The 21,931-nt window shown below is 45.2% G+C and overlaps 1 protein-coding gene and 1 long non-coding RNA gene across 2 annotated transcripts; both read left to right on the top strand.

Moving 5' to 3' along the window:
* The first annotated feature begins 566 nt into the window (after nucleotides 1–566).
* Nucleotides 567–7,266, top strand: LOC144118728 (uncharacterized). The gene is made up of 3 exons (XR_013312116.1): nucleotides 567–738; nucleotides 4,033–4,206; nucleotides 6,936–7,266. It is a non-coding gene; the product is annotated as an uncharacterized LOC144118728 (long non-coding RNA).
* A 9,976-nt stretch (nucleotides 7,267–17,242) lies between these two features.
* On the top strand, nucleotides 17,243–21,706 carry LOC144121527 (uncharacterized). The gene is made up of 4 exons (XM_077654778.1): nucleotides 17,243–19,063; nucleotides 19,150–19,289; nucleotides 19,586–19,650; nucleotides 19,753–21,706. Exons 1-4 carry the CDS (start codon nucleotides 18,747–18,749, stop codon nucleotides 20,134–20,136), a joined length of 906 nt encoding a protein of 301 aa, XP_077510904.1. The 5' UTR covers nucleotides 17,243–18,746; the 3' UTR covers nucleotides 20,137–21,706.
* Nucleotides 21,707–21,931: the final 225 nt, after the last annotated feature.

The raw sequence follows: 21,931 nt of genomic DNA on the forward strand, positions 1-21,931 counted from the left end.
AGCGCCTTAGGAGAAATGTCTTTAGGCCGCCGCGGTGGCTGAGTGGCTATGGCGCTCGGCTGCTGACCCGAAAGACGCGGGTTTGATCCCGGCCGCGGCGGTCGAATTTCCGTGGAGACGAAATTCTAGAGGCCCGTGTGCTGTGCGATGTCACTGCACGTTAAAGAACCCCAGGTGGTCGAAATTCCCGGAGCCCTTCACTACGGCGTCTCTCATAGCCTGAGTCGCTTTGGGACGTTAAACCCCCATGAACCAAAGAAATGTCTTTAGCGCGCAAGGACGTCAAGTGCCCGCCGTGACTAATGCTAGCGCACGATATTCCGCCCCTAGCGATGCTAAACCTTAGCCTATTTCTTATTCTTAGTATATGCAGCACATACTCAGTCACGTCCTGCGTAAAATGCGGCGAACAATTGCGCATACATAAACAAAGAAACAGGCATTTCACAACTAGCATGCAGGCATATGCCCAACTTCGAGGAGTTCTCGTTGTATCGTGACAAATGTCATAGGACAGGCAATGAATAAAGTTATAAGCGCTCAAACTGCTTGTCACGCATGAAGAATTATATTCAAGCGGACGTGGCATTCCGGTTGGGCGTCGACGGGTCGGCTGCAGCGCGCATGTGAAATGTGACATTTCAATGCTTGAGATACACGCGTGACGATTCGCGCTGCCTGGCCGGCTTTGTCCATCTTGCAGGCCATTGTCAGATATTTCCCCTCGTGGTTCTCGTGGTATGTACACGTCATATATTCTCGTTATACCCGTGCTACAAGTCGTTTTTAACGCTTTTCGAACCGAATGTGATCGGTCTAATTACCGGCCATTGCTTGCTACACGAGGTTTAAATTCATTAACGCATTCTGGGGCGTGCGCACAAGGTTTTTCACCGCGTTTTGCAGTAGCTCCGCAGAATTCCCCTGGTTAACACTGAAGAGGGCTCATGTCTTCGGAAGCATCTAGTGTACACGACAGCGTAGGTATAGGAGAACAGGTGCACGTTATAGAAGTGAGCATGGAATAACAGCAGAGAAAGAGACAGCAGGCGAAGAAGATAGTCTGTACGGAATACAGGGGCCTCTATGGGCATTCTGTCGGGATTCTTTTCAGCAGCTGTTGTATCCAGGTTCTATCCAGGTTTCTGGGAATTTTTTTAGTGACCTTTAGTTGAAAGGTAATCCAGGCCGACGGTATATACACAGCGAAGCAATTCGAGCCTTTCAAGTGCCTCCGAGATGCGAGATCGTTTACCATCGTGCGCTGTGCTGCGCTTTCATGATGTCATTAAAGATACGAGAGAAAATATGTTATCTAAGTTATGAAGGTTTTGCGTAAGCGCAAAAATATTGCGTTTAAAAACATATGGCTGGAGGTTTATTAGTGGTAGTGGTGGTAAAACTTCATATAGCGAGAGAATTCGCGGCCCGCAGGCCCCCTGGGTCTCCGCACGACTCCACCTACGGTTGAAACGTTCATGTGGTGGTGGTCCGTGACGGATGCGGCCCGGCTGACGGCGATCTTGTGCCTGGCCAGGCCCGCTGACCACAGTGAGGCCTCCCAGTCCTTGCGGGCTCGGAGAGGCATCGGCCCGGTGGGGAGAGGGGACGCCGGGCATGATAGGAGGACGTCTGTAAGGGTGGCCTTGGGGTGGGAGCACAATGTGTTTGGGGAGTACCGACATAATTTAGGAAAATTGGCTGGTGTAGGCAGCGTTCGCGTCAGCAGGCGAAGCCAGATTGACTGTTCTCTGCTAAGCACGGTTTTAGAGTGAGACCTCTGCTCCTCGGGTTCAAATGCCGATTTCGATGTGGATGAGACAATGGTCTTCAACGCCTCACAAGGTCAAACGGAACTTACCTGCGCGGTGGTACGGCCCAAGCTATGACAGTATGACCACGAGATCATACGAATACAACCGTTGGGCACCTTACCTTGACCTCTGACCTTGAAATTCGATTTGAGTCAGTGGGCACCACATAGACAATGACGTTCAGTGCCTCACAAGGTCAAACCGAACTTAACTGCGTGGTGGTACGGCCCAAGCTATGGTGGTATGACCATGTGATCATATGACTATGACAGCTGGGTACCTGACCTTGACGCTGAGGTATTTTACCTTGAGGGAGAGAGAGCGATTTGTTCTGCGTTCTTGGTTCGAGTCCCTAGTTTAAGTGGGTGGGTTTCCTTCCCTCTCTACAGAATGGCGGGTGCGTGCTATGCCTCGTGACGTCAGCGTGCTCGTCGCTGGCTGGTCGAGAAAATGGGGCGTATACCACACGGGCACCAAAGGGGAAAACCAGTTGAATTAAGAATTATGAAATGTGAACCTGGAGCCACCCGTGGTGAGGTTTGCGGTAATATTTTGCTCTCTACTGAAAGTTAGCCATTTGGAAAATAATTGATAAAATTTGACTAGGCTCATGCACGTTCCAAAATTTCGGAAGAAATAAGGTGAGGCAAATGTTGCTTGTGATAATGTTAATAGTCACACATTTCAGCGGCGTCTCTGAATGCAAAGCTCTCGAGCATCATTGTCGGTACACGCTGCATAATGAGCGCGCTTGCGATGCTCATTGAGCTCTCTTAACACTTCGATGCCTCGAGAAAAGTAACGAAGTGCTCTAAAACATTGTCATCTTATCACGCGCGTTAGTTGAATGGTTCTGTTCTGAAGTTTGCACTGAAGGCTCTTGGCAACCGGTCGCTGTCGGATCACTGGCCTTCAGTCATCAGTACAGCTCGTCTCAAGCTTCTGAATTTTTTAACGCCGTCGGGCATGAGTATTAGGCTGCAACAGTGCTGAGCGTATTGTGCAGTGCGCGCATGCTTTCTACGTTTTTCCTGTTCCTACTTTGACATCTTAATTGAGGTTTCTGCTTTCTTCAGTGCAGGGTAACCAAATGGAACTTCTTCTCGCGAACGCCCTTGCCTTCCCCTCCCCTCTTTTTGTTGAAACCTTGGTTCCCAGCCCTTGTGCGGATAACCTCTCGTTAATGATGATCACACCCTTCCTAACCCCCCCCCCCCCCATCCTGTGCACGCAGTGCCCCGTGACCTCGACAGTACGGAAACATGGAAGAATACTGACGTCGCGCTGATCCACGTTAAAGGGGACGTTAAGGACTCAAACATTTGTAAACTTTAGCGCTGGTACTTCTTCATCCTTTCAGCGCGTGAGTTGTTAAAGCTAGACCCACCACTTGAAGTGTGTGCATGTCCTCCTGAAATGACGTTATCGCATTACAAGGTCACACAAACCATTGCCATCGCTCAAAGCCTCCTACGCATCCTCCTACGCATAACCATGGACTCCTTACAATGAATGAAGACATGAGCAGCTGACGCTAAAGTGGTGTCGTATTACTTGAATACCATTTATATTTTTTAGAGCGAAAGCTCTCCTCCTCCCGTACAAAGCTGAAGGTCATGTGGCTATAAAATTTGGCCTTCAAACCAGAAGGCTTTGCTCTGACGTCATGCACGTCACTCACTGCGCCTCGCCATAGCTGCGCGCGTTGAGCCGACGGAGCACGCTCGCCTCGCAACTATCGAATCACGTGACTTCCTGTGCCTCGCCACAGCTGCGTATGCGGAGCCGACGGCACTCTCGCAGCTGCCGGAAATCGTGTGGCGCGCCGTTCGCTATGTAAAAGCGTGTTTTGAATAACGCAAGCGCTATAAACACAGACACAAACGGGGTCTCTATTTGTAGCGCTTGTGTTATTCAAAATCAAAGTTTACCACCTTGTTCAGTTATCTGGTGTTGCGTGTGCTTACCTTCACACAAAGCCGTGGATGAGCAACGAGTGCCGTAACGAGTGTTCCAACGGTGTATCGTTGCCGTCCAGGACAAACCATTGATAAGCAATAAAGTTTAATCAAAGCTAAACCATGTCTAACTATGCTTAACAGAGCTTTCGTTCGACTTTATAAATTTAGCCGGGTTTAACCGCAGCTAGTTTTTCTCTTTAGTAGCGCGATTATGCCACGTTGAAATGACTCCAGTGAGTCCATATTTCCTTTTCAAGGTCCTTCCTTGGAGACACGGCCACTTCCTAGTTGAGCATCGCAGTAGCAGCCACGGCGCTCTAGGTTGCGATTGGCGTTTCGGTCGAACATGAGGCAGGTCGTGGTTCCTTCCGTCCTCCCCATAATCTTCATGATCGTCTTTATTATCTACGTGCTGACGGTGAAGAAACAAGGTAAGCTTAGGCTGTCGGCCTCTTAGGTGCTCTGGTCACCCCCGTGCTGCAAATGATGTATTCCTAGCAGAGAGAGAGAATATATATATAAGGACCAAAGCACATGCGTACTCACTTACCGAATCCTAACTAGGCCTTTCTTTTCCTCCGCTAAACTTGAGGAATAAAAATGCAGTATAGACTTAACATCGCAAATTATGGTACATCTTTGGAAAACACATATTTTTCAGAATAGCTGCGCACGCTGGCTTTTCATTTCATATTTTATAAAGGTACTACTCGTGAAATATCGCCTCTACGATCTACGCCAGTGAGGATAGTCATCTAATTTTCAATATGTCCTTTTGGGCAGTAGCAGTCAAACAAACTGGCAAATGGGATGATTGTTGATGCCCCACGGAATGGTGCTTCTTTGCTTTTGTAATTTTTTTCAAAAATCAACCAGCTCAAGTAAACAAGTTGTAGTTTCTATTGTAATTTTGAAGCAGTAAGTTGCAGTTGTTCTGGTAAATCTGAAGTTAAAAGAACCCTTAAGGAGAAAACGAAGTCCATCTAGATTGAGAAATTAATGGTCCCAGGACTGCTAATATGGAATTTTTATTCAGAACAGACTCCCGTAAGTAAGAGAAATGAGCAAGTGTGAAGACGATAGCGGCGCCGATTAAGAATTTTAGAACTACGCCTGGTGAAATTCTTTACCGGCCGCAGTTGGCTCATCGCTGTCGCATGCACAGTTTCGACGGGCAGACCGTCGAAACAGCAACGCAGCGAAAACTTTGTTGTAGTGAATGTGAGGCGCCGCTCGCTTCACATACCGCCCAGTCCAGAGCTCTTAGAACGCACCAGTTGGGAAAATCCACTTCAAAAACTGTCTAGTCCCAGGAACTATTTTGTGGGGGCATACGAATTGAAGTGCCATCTGGAAGCGGTTAACAAAAACTTTCGCAGGTTGTCGCCATTACGCCCTCAATAGTATTTTTTTCTTGCTTGTTTTACCTCTTACTTTATTGATCGGACTCCTATATCTGCGGGTTTTTGTTTCCGCATCTATTTCATTGATTTTGATTACAGGCGGTCGTGTGTTTAGTAGTAGTAATATCGGTAGCAGTGTTGCGTTATAAGAATACAAAAAGGAAGGAAAAAAATGTTGCCGGCCGCAGCAATTGCTAATGCTTTAGTAACCCGAGCTGCGGCCGGCGGAAATAAAAGGGACAGGGAGAGGATAAAGAAGAGCAGTATAGAGAGGAGCGATGGCAAGAAAGGTATGTTCATCAACAGTTTCGGACCTGGTGACTTGGACACAGCTTGCATTATTGAGAAAAAGCGTCGCGGCAATCCGTAAGCCACCGAATTTTGGCACTATCGGATTGCCGTTTTTCGATACTAAAACACCACCGGAAGTTTCGCAACTCGTAAGATGAAATAATTCAGGCCCTGTCGGATTGCGTGAAGCCGTCGTGAGCGGCAACTTAAAAGCGCCAGCCGTTGACAAGATCTTGGGGTCATTGACGTCATATCTGAACACTGAGGCCGCCATTATTAGCATTCAGGTGACCGATTGGACTTGGTGTCAAGCAATACGGGGGCGTCATCTGTTGACACGTATTACGAAAAAACCCATGAAATAGGCATGGAACTGCGCCGTTGTTATCTTTTGTTTTATCTGATTAGCAGAACGATTCGCTGGGGATGACGTCATAAAACGATGCGACAACACTGGCGTTTAATTGGGGGGAGGGGGGGGGGGGGCTGAACGGGGAGGAAAGTGCTTTGTTTATCTCAATTTGTCAAAAAAAATACACTTGGGGTGTTACCGAAGGATACTCTACCATTCTAAAGCACAGCTTCTTGCTTCCGTTAATTTTTCTTCTTTAGGGCTGGTATAATTTAAGGAAACAAAATAATAAAGCGCTCAGTTGGCTTACATGCCGTTACTATGGTCGATGCGTGAGGCTGTTTGCTGAAAAATGCAGATTGCAGAAGTTGTATTAGAAGAGGATGTAAAATAAAAAGAAAAGCTTGCTTCATTGAGAAAAATTTGACTGCCAATGGCATTGTATTTAATTGAAGTGCGTGTAAGAGGGGGTGCCGGCATTCCTATAGGCGCAGCATGCAACTAACTTTCTCTATGTGAACTTGTAGAATGGAAGGCAGCTAAAATAAAACAACCACATAATACTCAAGAATGATGTTGAAAAGATGTACGCTGCGAATCAACTTGCCAAAGATACTACATTTTAATGTAATTTTTAAAAAAATTCATATGCATGTAAGAGATTGTGGAACTCATTACGGCAACGTTTTCCAACACGTATCTACTTAAAAAAAGGTCATTTAATGTGACACTCATACATATTAGTTGTTTTTTTTCTCTCGTCTATGCTGTTGTTTTTCTGTTCCTAATTGTACACAGGCAGCCAGCAAGGCAGTTTGTGACCGTGGCTTCTCCTCACGAGTGATATATTTTTTAATTAGTTGCAAAGCTATCAGACAGCTTCAAGTGTACAAAAATACGACACACACAGAAAACATGAGTAGAAATGCTGGTTACAGAGTTTGATGATAGATAAGTTTATTGAGCGGAAGGGCAGAGAGGTCGGCTCGAAAGATGTGTATGAAACTTATATAAAGTTAAAAGTGCATGCAACTGGAGACAGTCTTTCTTTTCGCACTAATACATCTGCTTTTCTCCGGTGTCGTCCTCTGTGGACCGGGCCTTCCACGCACAGATTCTTCGTCAGAAGTGACTGCGGAGCACGACGCCGTTAACGCAAGAGATCTACACAAAGCACTGGACTCGGCACCGAACACAACAGCAACGCTGCAAGAGCGGGTGCAGAACCTGCAGTTGGCCCATGACGTCACTAACTACACAAGCACCACCAGGGGTTGAAGTGTCATATGTGTCAAGGCGGTAACACGCGCAGTGGCAAGGAACATTTCCATGCCAACGGCAGACACAGTAGAAGAAACGACTTCCCCAAATTCATGAATGAGCTGGACTATTTTCTGTGGCATAGGATTTGGGGGCTATGTGAAGATGAGAGTCATCGCAAAAAAAAGAAACCCTGCAACCATGAGTGCAGTTTCTGCCGCATTGTTCGGACACTGAGCGAAGCGAAATGGCTGTCGGTTGCACGCCCGCCGCGTTCCAACTCAGCTGGTGTAGCTTTAACTGTGGGGCTCACATAAGTAGAACGTAGCGAATTAGCTAGAAATGGTTAAGTTTTATTATGTTCGCTTAAATATCTTTAACAACAACAGAACTGAGAGCACAACCACTCGGAAGGCTACACTTGATCTTCTATCCATCGCGTTTCGTCGTAGAATACCACCTCTGTCTTTTTCATAAAAAATTTCCTCCTACTTGCAGCTACGCGAAGAATTTTTATCATCTTAACAGTACGTGTCACCTCGACGCCTTCTTTCATGTTTTACATCAGAGAAACGGAACCGCCTTCCTGCACTACTATTCCTCATCAGTGATCACATTTGTGAAAAAAGGCATTAGCTAACCCTATAAATAGCATTTTTTTTTGCATTACACGCTTAGTATGATATTTTCCTTCGAAATTTTATTTCTCGTAGCCACACCACGCTTTTCTGGCTTTTGGTCGTGACGGTATATTTAAAATAAATAAAAACGAGCAGTTATCCCCAAATTTGCAGAGCGCAAGATTACTTCCGTTAAGGGGAATGCTTCTGTCATAAACCTTGACCGCTTCAGTTAAAAACCGAGCCGAAATGCTTTGCAATGCTTACTATCTAGCTTCTTAAACAATTTTTACATGTGCGAAAACTCTTCATACTTCGTATGGCGCATGAGTCTGTCGGGACAAAAAGTGCTTTGATTTCTTGCTTTAATAGCTTATCATTTTCCACGGCGAATTTCCCACCTAGCAGTAGCCAATAAAACCTAAAGTTTGAAATTGCAAAGTATCCCATCACAGCCACGGTACAGGAACCAGTATACATTACGGTATGTCGCCTGTGGTATACATGAGTTCAACGTCCCGACGCGACACATGGGATATGAGAGTCGCCGTAGTGGAGGGCTCCGGATTGATTTTGTCACCTTGGGTTTTTTAATGCGTGCTACGTTGGGCAGCATATGGGCGTTTTCGCATTTTACCTCCATCGAAATTCCGCCATATATTGCTGCCGGGCTTCGATTCCGTACCTTTGGGATAAGCAGCCGAAAGTCAAAGACACTGGGTCAACGTGGCGGGTCGAGTTATAACGGATTAGGAGACAGCGGGAAAAGCATAGCAGCAAAACGTAGAAAAAGAAAGGATGTCGCCCACAAAAGTAAGCCACTTCCCCTTGAAAAGCACCATAGTGTCGTGTTTGTTAGAATAATAAGGGAATAATGGTTACAAAAAATATATACAACCTCTTTATTTTATCAAATGGGTTTTAGATTGCAAGTGAAAAAAAGAAAAAGAAACTTCAGGGAAATACCGAATGAGGAAATTCTTCTCATAGGTCTGTTAGTGAGCAGAAACTACTTAATAATAATAATAATAATAATAATAATAATAATAATAATAATAATAATAATAATAATAATAATAATAATAATAATAATAATAATAATAATAATAATAATAATAATAATAATAATAATAATAATAATGATAATAATAATAATAATAATAATAATAATAATAATAATAATAATAATAATAATAATCAATCAATCTTTATTTTTTCGGTGCCCAGGAACAACCCAAAGGTCTTGGTGCTGGTACACCATTCACACGCACAAAATGTACATTTATTTCACTACAAAGGAAGACACTCAGGGGAGGTAATGCAGCAGTCAAGGCGATAGAAAAAAAAGACACATAAACTAGGCGCGACAGCAAGCATGAAACAAAAAAGCGAGAACAAGGAAACAGCGAGAACAGCGGTAAATGAAAACAGCTTGAACAGGCAACAGACATATAAATAACTAATAAAACAATAAACAAAGAGAATGAACACAAGAACGACCGATAACAGCCAAGTACAGCATATATCAAAATACAAACAAGAATAAAGCCAATACTAATATGAACGAATAAGAGATCTCTGAAATACAAGCTAGAAATACAATCATACACAATAAGAAATGTAATTAGTGAACGCGTTACAGACAATCAGGCGTGAGTACACAGTATTAAAGAAATAATATTAATGAAAACAAGTACACGTGATGTACAATTAAGGAGAGAAAAAAACAATATAATACCGGTGCAAACGCACAAGTGTAGTAAAGACAAAATGCATGAAAGGGGAAGTTATGTATGAGAAAAAGAGTGCTCAAAGTGGAACGTCACGGACATTCAATATAAAGGAAGGGAGAGAATTTTCGAATATATCAAGGTGAGGACAAAGAGAATTAAACAACTTTTGCATTCTGTCCAGAGGGGAGAGGGAGTGCAGGAGCGCAGAAACTTGGAATGGTCTGAATTCCCTTATGCTCTTTCGCGGTACACGCAAAAGGATACGCGCTAGGAGCTGAGGGCATAGAATGTGACCATGAAGAAGTTTATACAAGAAAATTATATCTGCCCTCACGCGACGGCAGCTAAGAGAAGGAAGCTGCAGTGAGTTACTCCGTCTGGGATGAGAGCTAGAAGTTTTGCAAGAAAACCGATGTTGAAATATGCGTAAAAACTTTAGCTGAACTCTGTCAATTTTTTCACAGTTCGACTGGCAAGTGCCGCTCCAAACAACAGACGCATATTCCAAAAGCGGCAAGCATATGGAGAGGTAGAGCTTTAAGAAAGGGAGTTGGGATCGAAACTCTCTCGAAAGCCTGCAGATGAAGCCGAGTGTACGCATAGCCCGTAGAGCAATGCGTTTTTTATGAGAGGAGAAGCTGAGGCTACGGTCGAAAAGTACGCCGAGGTCATTAATTTCATCAACCCTGGGCAGCGGCCTACCATTCACAGAATAATAGTAGAGAAGACTGTGCGTTTTACGCGTAAATGAGACAACCTTGGTTTTAGATGAATTGAGAGTGAGCCCATTCTTCAAGCACCAATCAGAGAAGGCGGATATGTCCGATTGCAATGACAAGCAATCATGAAGAGTATGTATTGCCTTGAACATTTTTATATCGTCCGCATAAAGGAGAAACGAGGAGTTTTTGACCACGGAGGAAACGTCATTGATAAAAACAGAGAACAGAAGCGGGCCTAATACCGAGCCCTGAGGAACTCCGCTGGTTGGAGTGTAAACAAATGAGGTCTGTCCATTTACACTGACAAAGCAGGACCGATCAAGAAGATAGTTGCGTAAGAGGGCTACAATTGAAACGTCGATCTCAAGCAGCAGAAGCTTTTGAAGAAGTAATGAGTGAGTAACAACGTCGAAAGCTTTGCTCAAATCACAGTACACAGCGTCTACCTGACTCCTCTGAAGGACTTCAGCTGATGTATACGTCATAAAAGTCACAAGGTTAGTTGTAGTAGAACGACCTTTTATGAAACCATTTTTTTTAATTGGTTCTGGGGGAAAGGAAATGGCGCAGTATCTGTCTCATATATCGTTGGACACCTGAACCGCGCCGTAAGGGAAGGGATAAAGGAGGGAGTGAAAGAAGAAAGGAAGAAGGAGGTGCCGTAATGGAGGGCTCCGGAATAATTTCGACCACCTGGGGATCTTTAACGTGCACTGACATCGCACAGCACACGGGCGCCTTAGCGTTTTTCCTCCATAAAGACGCAGCCGCCGCGGTCGGGTTCGAACCCGGGAACTCCGGATCAGTAGTCGAGCGCCCTAACCACTGAGCCACCGCGGCGGGTGAAACCATGCTGATTATGTATGATTACATGTTTGAGGTGGAAGGAAAGTACTTTGTGCAAAGCTAATTCAAAAAGCTTAGAGGTTGCACAAAGAAGAGAAATGGGGCGGTAGTTCGAAACATCAGATTTGTTTCCTGATTTGAAGACAGGGAAAACACGCGCCGTTTTCCACACGCGGGGAAAGGCAGAATTTTTCAAACAGTTATTAAATATCGTGGTTAAAACAGGGACGAAGGTACTATTGAAGGCTTTTATTATGGCGGCTGGAATGCCATCAGGTCCAGGGGACAAAGATGGTTTCAAACACTTAAGACTCTCACTTACTAACTTAATAATAATAATAATAATAATAATAATAATAATAATAATAATAATTGGTTTTTGTGGAAGGAAATGGCGCAGTATCTGTCTCTATATCGTTGGACACCTGAACCGCGCAGTAGGGGAAGGGATAAAGGAGGGAGTGACAGAAGAAAGGAATAAATAGGTGCCGTAGTGGAGGGCTCCGGAATAATTTCGACCACCTGGGGATCATTAACGTGCACTGACATCGCACAGCACACGGGCGGTTAGCGTTTTTCCTCCATAAAAACGCAGCCGCCGCGGTCGGGTTAGAACCCGGGAACTCCGGATCAGTAGCCGAGCGCCCTAACCACTGAGCCACCGCGGCGGGTAAACTACTTCGGCGAAATATCAATTCATGTTAGTTAAAATGCATTCTGATTCTTGGCAGCCTGTCTATTCTAAACTTCAATACGACATGCTCTCTTGGTCTCGCAACCTTATTCCTGGAAATATGAACGAATTAAAGCGGTAAAAAATGAAAGAAACAGTCCTTCGCAGAAAGGCAAATATGTAGCTGGCTTGTCCTTGGTAACGTGCACTGAGAGGAATGGCAGTTCGTCGATTCTCGCCTAGGAGCAACCGTATTCAGATTTCACTGGTGTAGCAGTTTTGATTTTTGATAGCGCAAAAAAAGACACGGACGACACATATGTGGACGGGACAGGCGCTAACTTGCAACTTCATTTTAGAAAAGCCACCAGGTCGAATAAACAGTAGCCGAACACCACTATCAGTCGATGAACGCCTATATCACTTTTTACATTTACGAGAACCCTAAAAAGAAAAAAAAAACGCACTTTAGCAGTGATTAAGTTTGAGTAAGCTTTGTCTCTTTTTTGTTTGTCCCCCGCACCGGGCTTTTCTTATTTGCCACGCGCTGTTCTTTTGATTTCGCTCCTCTTTGCGCATGCTCATCGACTGATAGTGGTGTTGGGCTCTTATATATTCGACGTGGTGGCTTTTCTAAAATGAAGTTGCAAGTTAGCGCCGGTCCCGTCAACATGCGCTTTGTTTTCAAAAAAACTGTTACCAACTAGCCCAAACCAAGCTACTGTTGTAGCAATTTGTCTGCGGGGAATTACAAGGTAGCTTTGATGGAGTTTGCACAATTTCCACTCGGTTCGACCAAGCCCCAGCCTTGGGCACCCCATAGAAGACCGCAAGAACAGCGTCTCAACTCTTTTTCCGCCATCGCCCTCAGACATCTCGCTCCTTCGAGCACGTATGCACTGAGCACAAGAGCCCGTGCTCACAGGGCTGAACTAATGGGTTGCATACGGGAGGAATTAAGACAAGACGCGTGTTCGAGGGTAAGGCCAACCGATAGCAACTGGTTTTTACCGTTCTTCTTGAAACTAGGTGAAGTAAAGCAACTTGACCGAGACGCACTCGCGCACGGATGCGAGTATCAGCATACAATTTTCGAATAGAATACGCAGGTCACGTTCACTGAAACGCAAGACGTCTAGTTTTGACTTCTGCACACTCGCATATCGTCTGTTATCTGCGGCTCTCCGGTTTCGCCGGCAGTGTGTAAAAAAAGAAAAAAAAAGGGCCGGTACGGTTAAGCATGTTTTCCGCAGGCATTTTTCTTGGAAACGCCCTGCCTGGGCCATGTATCCTCTCTGTCGAAGTGGGGCCACGTGCACTGGTGAGATTAGGCTCCTTATACAAGCGCCTTAGTAAGCGGGGATCATCGTATGCTATTTCTGTCGACTAAACCTTTATTTAAAAAAAACTTCGGGCTGGGAAAGGCAATATCGACGTACTGCCGGTTGCAGGGACAATGCCGGAAAGACAAGACACATGTGAAAAATTGAACCATGTTTGAAGCAAGTTTCGATAGTCCCATTTTGTCCCCTATTGAAGTGTTGAAACGCGCATGAAGAAATCATTACCCACGCCTAGTTCGGCGTTGTAGCCATGTCTCTGCAATATCGTGCCAGCACACTGGACTCGCTAGATTAGGAGCGACAGAAACGTGTGCCAGAGCTGCTTTGTTAGTGGAGCAAGGAACCTCTCCCAAGAAGTAAGGTGCTAGTCACAGAAAGAGGTTATGTGAGGCTGGATATTAGTGCCCCTGTGTATCGAGAACTGAGTGCCCGTTAAAAAAAACGCAGGTGGCTGAATTAAGCAGATTTCCGTCGTTAGGTAACGGCAAAACTGTTTGTCAAGTTTCTCAAAATTACTTAAAAAGGAATTACGTGGCGCCGCAGTAGTAGTGCATCCACATTGAGAAACGCAGGAGTGCCGGGAAGATGTAGCTTCGTACTTGGCTTGGCTATTGTTGGCAAGAAAATGGGGATTCAGTAGTAACAATGCGACTCTTCTGGAAACACACCTCTAAAAAATTCTTAGTTCCCATACAAGCTCAGAACAAAACTTTCTCTCGCGTTGTAATTGTTGAAGAAGGAAAAACCCATTATTACCATAACTTGATTTGCGGAGAGAGCAGTGCATCGCGGAGCAGCTGCCGAATCTGAGGCAAAGCTCACGTTTTCTGCACAATACTAGCAAAGAAAATTACGAAACTACGCCTTCCTGGCCTTTCCGCGATGGATGAAGTGTTTTTTCGAGAAACTCGCGCAGACGGTGGCGCCTCTTTTCCGTCAAGGTAAGTTTTGGAAACTCACTAGGCGCAGCGCCTTACGGTCGACGGTATGTGCTACGCTAAATATTTTTAGATACCTTTAGCACAGCGTGTACCGCCACCGCTACTTTGCACCGTCAGCGCGTGTGCGCTGGTTGGTCCCAGAGCGGCAGGTGTACCCACAGCAGGCTAAAGCCCCTTGATATTGCAACTAGCGCATTTCTGTGAACTTTGCCGCCGCGCCGCGGACACTCGCACATCCTCCTCGCCCGACTATCTGGTCGGCGCTTTTCTGAACGATGATTGGCCCGGCCTGTCCGTTGCCCAGGCAACGCACGGGAAAGGATCGTTCTTATGCGTTGCATATTGCAATCACTCAGTTCAGCCCTTGGGCGCGGCCGGGCAGCAACCAAACCACGTGACGTGACGTCACGACAGCTGGGCCCCAACTCGCGCGGTCGCGCGCGGCCGCAGCCACCACCTGACTCCCGCTAGGGGCGCTGCGCCGGCGCGTGACGTCACGGAGGAAAAGCTGGGCCCCAACTCGCGCGGCCGCAGCCGCCACCCGACTCCCGCTAGGGGCGCTGCGCCGGCGCGTGACGTCACGGAGGAAAAGCTGGGCCCCAACTGGCGCGGTCGCGCGCGGCCGCAGCCACCACCTGACTCCCGCTCCTCCCGCTAGGGGCGCTGCGCTATGATTGACGTCACGGCATATGTATAAAAGAGCTGCGCTCCTTCGCCGGGACAGTCTTATACCCCTGTCACACGGGCATTTCGAGGGCCCTCGAACCGATAGTCTATCGACTCAAAGGCGATCGAGCGCTGCTACACGGGCAGTTTCAATGGCGATCGAGTCAACGGAGCAGCACGGAACTCCATCGAGATATGCAACGCATTCTTGGCTTAACCAAGTTAAGCCTGGCCATTTTTTTTGTTTTCTTCTTTCGTCGGAGCCATGTGCAGGCCGTCTGCCTCTGCTGCAGGTCCAGCTCCGTTGACTTACGCGCTGACAATTCGAACTCTACATTTAGTGCCGCGTTATGTCCGATTGCGGGGTATTTCAGTGCACGAGCCGGACTGAAAATGGCGTCGTGCTGTTCGCGATTGCTCCAGGAAAAAAACGACGTCAGCCAAATAACAAAGGGGACCCACAACATCGCCCTTAAGGACTTTGTTCCGACAGAGCACACCGTCTTCGGCAATGTTCTGTGCATTTCGTGGTACCTAACCTACTGAGCATGCTTAAAACCTTTTGCGAGATAATCATAAAGCTGACAATATTGCTTTATTTGCTGATCATTGTGCGTCGTTTCACATGCTAATCTTTCCATTTGATGGCATTGCTTTGTGTGTTTAATCGCGTCTGTTGGCGTGAGGATTAGGCCTATTATAGTAACTTGAATTTATGAATCCCAATGTGGGTTTCCGCGAAAAACGTTTGCATCGTCGACGTTCTTTTTTTTTTGGGTCGTAAATACGCGTGCTGCTGACCTTGTGCAGAATAGAAAACATGTTGATTTTCGTAGCGTGTACGACAGTCTCTCTCCCTTGTGCCCCAGAGCTCTAGCGTGGTAGCTTTAACGGTATTATACCATCGTCTGTCTGAGGGATTATAAGGGGTGTGAATATTTAGAGAGATTAAGACGCTCGATTCACCGTCGCGACTGCGCGCAACTCTACCGCGATTCTGAGATCTGATGCTCCTCAGGCCACCTGAGGAGCGAGTCACAGAAAAGGTGATTTTTAGAGCGAGCTTTGAATTGTCGCAGGTATGATAACTGCTTTGAATGCTGCTTTCAAAATAACATCAGATTCTTTAGCTCCGTAGTTTATAAGAGTACAAATCATTTCCGTTAGACTCACTTAGTCACGGAATCGCTCTCTGGGGACACTTTCCTCCTCTTACATCCATGGTTTGCGGCCACCGACCCGGAAGTCTTCAAAACGAGGGCTTAAAAAGCCAAGCTGCGCCTCGCCCGTAGTCGCACCATGAAGAAGGGACCGAGCCGGTCCCGAAATGTCGTCTTTTTCAAAAAGTAACCTGGTTAATGTCATTCATCTTTCTACTAAATTAAATTTCCCAACCATACAGACTTCAGTCAAATGTTTTCTTTTGAGTTTTTTGGAATGAATACATCATTTCTGATCGCGCTTTACAGTGCTGAATATTGATTCAGCACGGGCATCTGAAGCATTCCTTGAATGCATTCGACGGATTAGCGTAGATGAGTCATCAAGAGAAACCACATCTTTCCGCCACTTAATAAAATCTTCTGTTGGCACCAGCAATCACACCAAAATTTTAAGCCAAACCCTTGGCCAGGCTCGCATCTGCAGTAAAAACTAGAAAATAAAGTTTTTCTCTTTCAAGCAGCCGTGAAATTTGTAATGAAGGCAATAAAGCCGCGGCGTGTGCATCATTCCGACGCGCCAAGCTTAAAAATTTCTGTCTGAAACCTGCTAAAATATGCAAAACGCGCATTAAAGAAAATTTCCCAGCATTTTCGCACCCACTCACTCACTCGTGAAACGACTTCGTTACCTAAATTACCGCAATCTTCACCTTGTTCGAACCCAAAATAACAGCGTCATAAACAGTATTTCCACAAAAATGTAGTGGCAGGTCAAATCTACATTTATCGGAGCGTCAGTGACCTAAAAATTATTGAATACAAAACGCAACGCAAATCTCAGGCTAATAAAAACTGCCGGCCGCGGCGGTCGAATTTCGATGGAGGCGAAATTATAGAGGCCCGTGTGCTTTGCGATGTCAGTGCACGTTAAAGAACACCAGGTGGTCGAAATTTCCCGAGCCCTTCACTACGGCGCCTCTCATAGCCTGAGTCGCTTTGGGACGTTAAATCCCCATAAACCAATAAAAACTACCGTATAGAGGAGCACGGAGTGCGGTTTGATTGCTCATGCCGCAAGCCCTCACGTTTAGTGGTTTTATTGCTCGAGCGAGAAAGTGATAAATGTGGTTCGTGGCAGGGTCACGCATGTCGCATCAATTTCTTGTGGTTATGTTTAATAATAGAGCGTGAAAAAAATCGCAAACTTCGGCGCGCTCATGTGTGCCAGCGAACACATCGGGCCGGCGAGCGCGCGATGGCCTGCGAAGCGTGCCGTGCGCAGCGCGCACAGTCGGCGGGCGAGGATAATCGAAGAGCAAAACGCGGGAGTGGAGGAGAGTGCCTCTACTTTCAATATCAAGGCGCTTTACAGCAGGCGGGCCCGTGGCGCCATCTGGTGCCCTCAGGGTGAACTGCGCATGCGCTTTGACGGTGCGCTGTAGCGGTGTATAGGAAACCAAAGCACCGCCGAGCGGCGCTGCTGCTCCGGACAGGGAGCGCCACCTCTGGCAGGAAAATAAACAGTGGGGATAGACGGGGGGGCTCTCGTGCAAGCTTCCTTCTTTCGCTCACGCTTCCTCGCACGTGCAGACGTTTCGCGCTGCTTCTGTCGCGTGTCACAATGATCCGGCTGCAGTGCGGGTTCAAAAAGATATGCCAACTCGACAGCTTTTTCAGAAAGGCGAACCTAATCAAAGGTGAAAAGCTCCTCAATCATGTTTACTCCGTGGAGCAAATAATTGAAAACAACGAAGCCAGATTGAAAGGCAAGTGCGTGTCACAAGTCAGCGACAGTGTCGTCTACGACGTGTGCCTTGAGGTAAGCCTGTCCGTTTGTTATATGCTCAAATCATCGAACGTTTTATAAGCACTAGGTACGAAACGAAGCGGTGCATTCGATTGAAGTTCTCCGTTGTTGTAATGCATGGGTTTCGATATGACATTTTTGCAGAATTAACAGAATTAATCGTGTGCTTTCGTGAACGACGTTTCCGGCGTGGGGAAAAAATTTTTATGACCATATCATACTATACACTGTAAAGCTTGGAAAGGTACGAGACACTTGTGCACCATCCGTTAGAACATCACCCGCTGGCTTGGCCGGGAGGCAGCCGAACTTAAGAGCTGAAAAGCTACACGTACTGTTCGCCTTTTTTTTTTAGTTTCACGTTTTTATTCCGATTTTGATGGCATGCACGCACTTTATTTTTTGCGACTGTCGGATTTAAAGACGTAAATATGTAAAATATGCTTCACGAACGCGATGTTCAGCGTGAGGGGTGCCGAGCTAGAGGCGCGCTGTCGTAGCTATGGTATCGCTCGCGCGACGCGCTCGCTTAACATTGTGCTGGGTTTTTGAAATAGTCAAAGCTTTAACCAAATCTTTTGCCTTATTTTCAGTTTTGTACGCGCGCCCGTAATAGTGTGGCAGAGAGGCAAACGAAGCTGCAAAAATGTACACTGTGCCAAATGACATGCTGCTGAAAATTTGTAGCAGGGAAATTTGGGAAGGAAATCACGCTTAAAAAGTCGGCAGGCGTCCACGCTGTCTCAATTTTATTTCCACATTTCATAGCTGGCATGGTTGTGCCACGAAAAGCAGGAGCTGCTTGTTCGAGAGGGGCGCTGCACCTGCAAGGCTGGAATTGCAGCTAAGTGCAAGCACGCAGCAGCGGTGTGCCTGTACGTGGATCAACACGAAATGAAGTCGTGCACCAGCGAGCCCCAGAAATGGGGCAAACCGAAAGGAAATCCCAAGAGGAGCTTAGAGCTCTTCCTCTGCCCTCGTAAGTATTTTTGGACATCCGACGTGTCACACAATTCTAACTGGCAGTTTTCAGTTTGAGTGAATAATTACTCTCCTTACCCCTTGTCTTATTCTCCATAACAGGAGAGGGCAGCAGCATTCCTGACATCAAACCTGCTGACCCTAATATTATTTTCGGCTATCCGGACATAATGTGTCCACTGAGAGAAATATTGGAGCTGCAGGATCGAAGCGCTGATGATGTTATTTGTGCAAACGTCCTAAATGACATTGTTGAAAAAGTCACAGAAACTGTGGAAAAAGAAATATTTCATGATTTACTGCAACCAATGTCACACCGGCCTGTTTACCGGTATCTTAATGTCCTTGATGACAAAACAACACAGGCAAAAGACTTTCTTGTTGAAATGGATGAGGAAATGGCGAATATCTACAAAACAAAAGTAGTGCTGAAAGAAGCACCATGCGACATGTGCTTCTACACCGTAGGCCAAGCAAATTGCTCACGGTATGGAACTAAACTTTAGTAAAGGATAGCCAACGCATCTCATATACACTGTGTTGATTCTTTTTTGCAAATTTTCCAATTTGCAGATGGCATGAAGAACGTCGCCTTCGAATCACTAGCACGAAAGCACATGCCATACGCACAAAACGAAGTGACGAAGGATTGCAGAAAGCTGCTGATAGCCTCTGCAAGACGTCATCGTACACGAGTGCTGCAATGCATTATGGTATTTATTTATTTTTTATTTACAGAATACTGCAGGCCACTCTGGGCCCTTACAGGAGGGGCAATACTATGCAACAGAAATACAGAAAACACTGCAAGAAATTTTAAACACAAAGTCGATAACTTCAATGGCGTCAGTGTTCTAGTTTTCTTTTATGTTTTTTAAACAAACATTTGAGGTGTTTAGTTATGGTATCACATCACTGCTTTCACTTCTGCTACAGCAAGCCTGATTTCAAAGTGTGATGTTCATGGTTTCTTTGCTCTGAAGTATAACGTGTAAATATGTTTCACTAGGCATCAAAACTGAAGCCACAGCACGAGAAGATCTGCAAAGAAAGCTCGGCATCCGTATTGTGCAGGTGAGGTTACTCACGAGTTTACGTTACAAGTTACTCCAGGCATGCTCTCTTTCCTGTTGTATGTTTCAGCTTAAGCACTAATCTCAATTATTCATGTTCTAGGCAGGACTCGTGCTTCCGCAGCAGCCATGGCTGTGCTGTAGCCCAGATGGACTGGCAACAATTGGCAGTGAAACTGTGCTAATTGAAATCAAGTGTACATTCAAGTACAAGGAAGAACCTTTTATAGACTATGAAGAAAGGAGGAGCTTGCTCCCCTACTTAATGTTTGATGGGGATGTGATTGTGCTGAGACCCACACATTGTTATTACACACAAATGCAAGTCCAGCTGTATATCCTCAACCTGCAATGGGCCATTTTTTATGTGTACAGCCCCAAACATTCTGTAATAGTGAAAGTAATTCGGGACGAGGCTTTTCTGTGGGAGCTTATCCCCAAGATGGAGCATTTTTATTTCAAAATTTTGATACAGCGTTTGTTCTAGGCTTGTATGCTCTATTTTTCTGCATTGATTTTCGATGATTTCCTGAAATCAAACTTTTTGCTGGCATATCTGCCATTGTATTTTGGCCTTGTTCAAGTTACTCTTTTGTATATTTTGCTTTTATAATTTCCCTGTAGACGAGCCTATTTAAGCAGTAATTTTTGTTGTAATTGTAGTTTTATCTAGTCGGGCTTATTGCAATGCATAGTTGTTGTTCGTCTGTGTAGTGTTATGAACGGGATGCACACCTGCCGAAGATTAATGCGAAGATTCAATCGACCAGGATGACCACGTGGTAGCGGCAATTTCGACAGGTCGTTGACCCACGAGGCCCCCACGAAAAAAAAAATGTGCTGCGAATCTGCCTGCGGAATCTTTCCATGCTCTTCAGGAAGGGGGGAAATGGCCTTCCCTTTGTCTGTTTCTTCCAAGAAGCGACAGTGGTCAGACAACAAGGGAAGAAGGAAACTGCAGCATCCCCGAAATTAACCGTGACTGACAAGTGCCTGTGTTTGACTTCCAGCGAAGTAGCAGCCGACCTCCGAATCCTCCTCGCCCATTTTCACGGGGCTCCGCGTGCCATGTGTGGTGACTGTTTCGATCTGTGCCTCGTGTGTTGAAAGGGGCGGAGCCTATTTAACATGCATCCTGAGCCAGAACGAACGCTCTGGGCCTTGGCGATAAGGCTCATCCAGTCGTTCGATGCTACGAACTCTTAATTCTTGACTGTTTGTTCTTTCTTTCGTAAAATAGGTAAATAAATTTCTTCAAAGTGCCTGTAAACCTGTTTGTGTTTTCGTTGTCCCAAATGTCAGCTTCTATTCTTCATGATATCTTATCCGGTCGTAACAGTAGTCATACTGCTTTAATTTGGTGTGGTAGGGTTAATAATGCGAGAGCATTACATGGTTATGTCGCGTCAGTAAAAAGTGCCCGCAAATTTTGTCCACACAATTATGTAGTTCTGTTGAGATCAATGTGCACAAGTTTGATTGTGTTAGGTAATGCGTGAGTAGATTTTAAAATGGGAAAAGTTTGGTTCTTGAATTTAAATTAGGTAATTAATTTAATTGAAGTAATGAAAATAAATGCTGTGTTTGAAGCAGGTTTTGTGTGACGAATTCGATGAAAAATTATGTAAATGCGAGAGAAGGCTTACTTAGTATAAAAATGAAATCAAAGAATAAAATATAAAGAAACATAATTTTAAAAATAACAAAAACAAATAAAACTACAAGATAAAATTTTAAATAAAAAGTAAAAAAGAACAGTGGACAGATAAAGAGGAAAGGCTTTCGCATTTCAGCTCTTCAGCAGACTTAAATGCTATCCTGTAAATTTTTTTTTGCAAAGAACTGCTTGTCTATTATAGCAATAAAATATATCATCAAGCCTTTGCTTGCTTTTTACAGACAGCATTGTTACAAATAAGGGCAACAATCAGAATCCTTCATTACGTTTCATTATTATAATTGAGCAGCATATGCTTTTACATTGCACATTGGTCTATTTGATACTGGTCTGTGTTGTCTGAGTGATCTCCATTGCTGTAGTAGGTTACAGTTCACACTCAATAAACCAAGAATAAATGCTGTGTTCTCAAATGAGGTCAATGCATTGGCTTGTGTCCATTACTATCAATTTTGCATTCTTTAGCTTTTTACGACTGATTAAAAAAACATTCACATGCACTACAATGACACATTACAGAACCATCACAGGACTTATCACTTCAAAATAAAAACCAGACGGAAAACATTGTTGTGATTGCGGAACAAATTTATTGGTTAAAGTG

Source organism: Amblyomma americanum, chromosome 2, assembly GCF_052857255.1.
Source record: "Amblyomma americanum isolate KBUSLIRL-KWMA chromosome 2, ASM5285725v1, whole genome shotgun sequence".
In the NCBI taxonomy this organism is placed as follows: domain Eukaryota; kingdom Metazoa; phylum Arthropoda; class Arachnida; order Ixodida; family Ixodidae; genus Amblyomma; species Amblyomma americanum.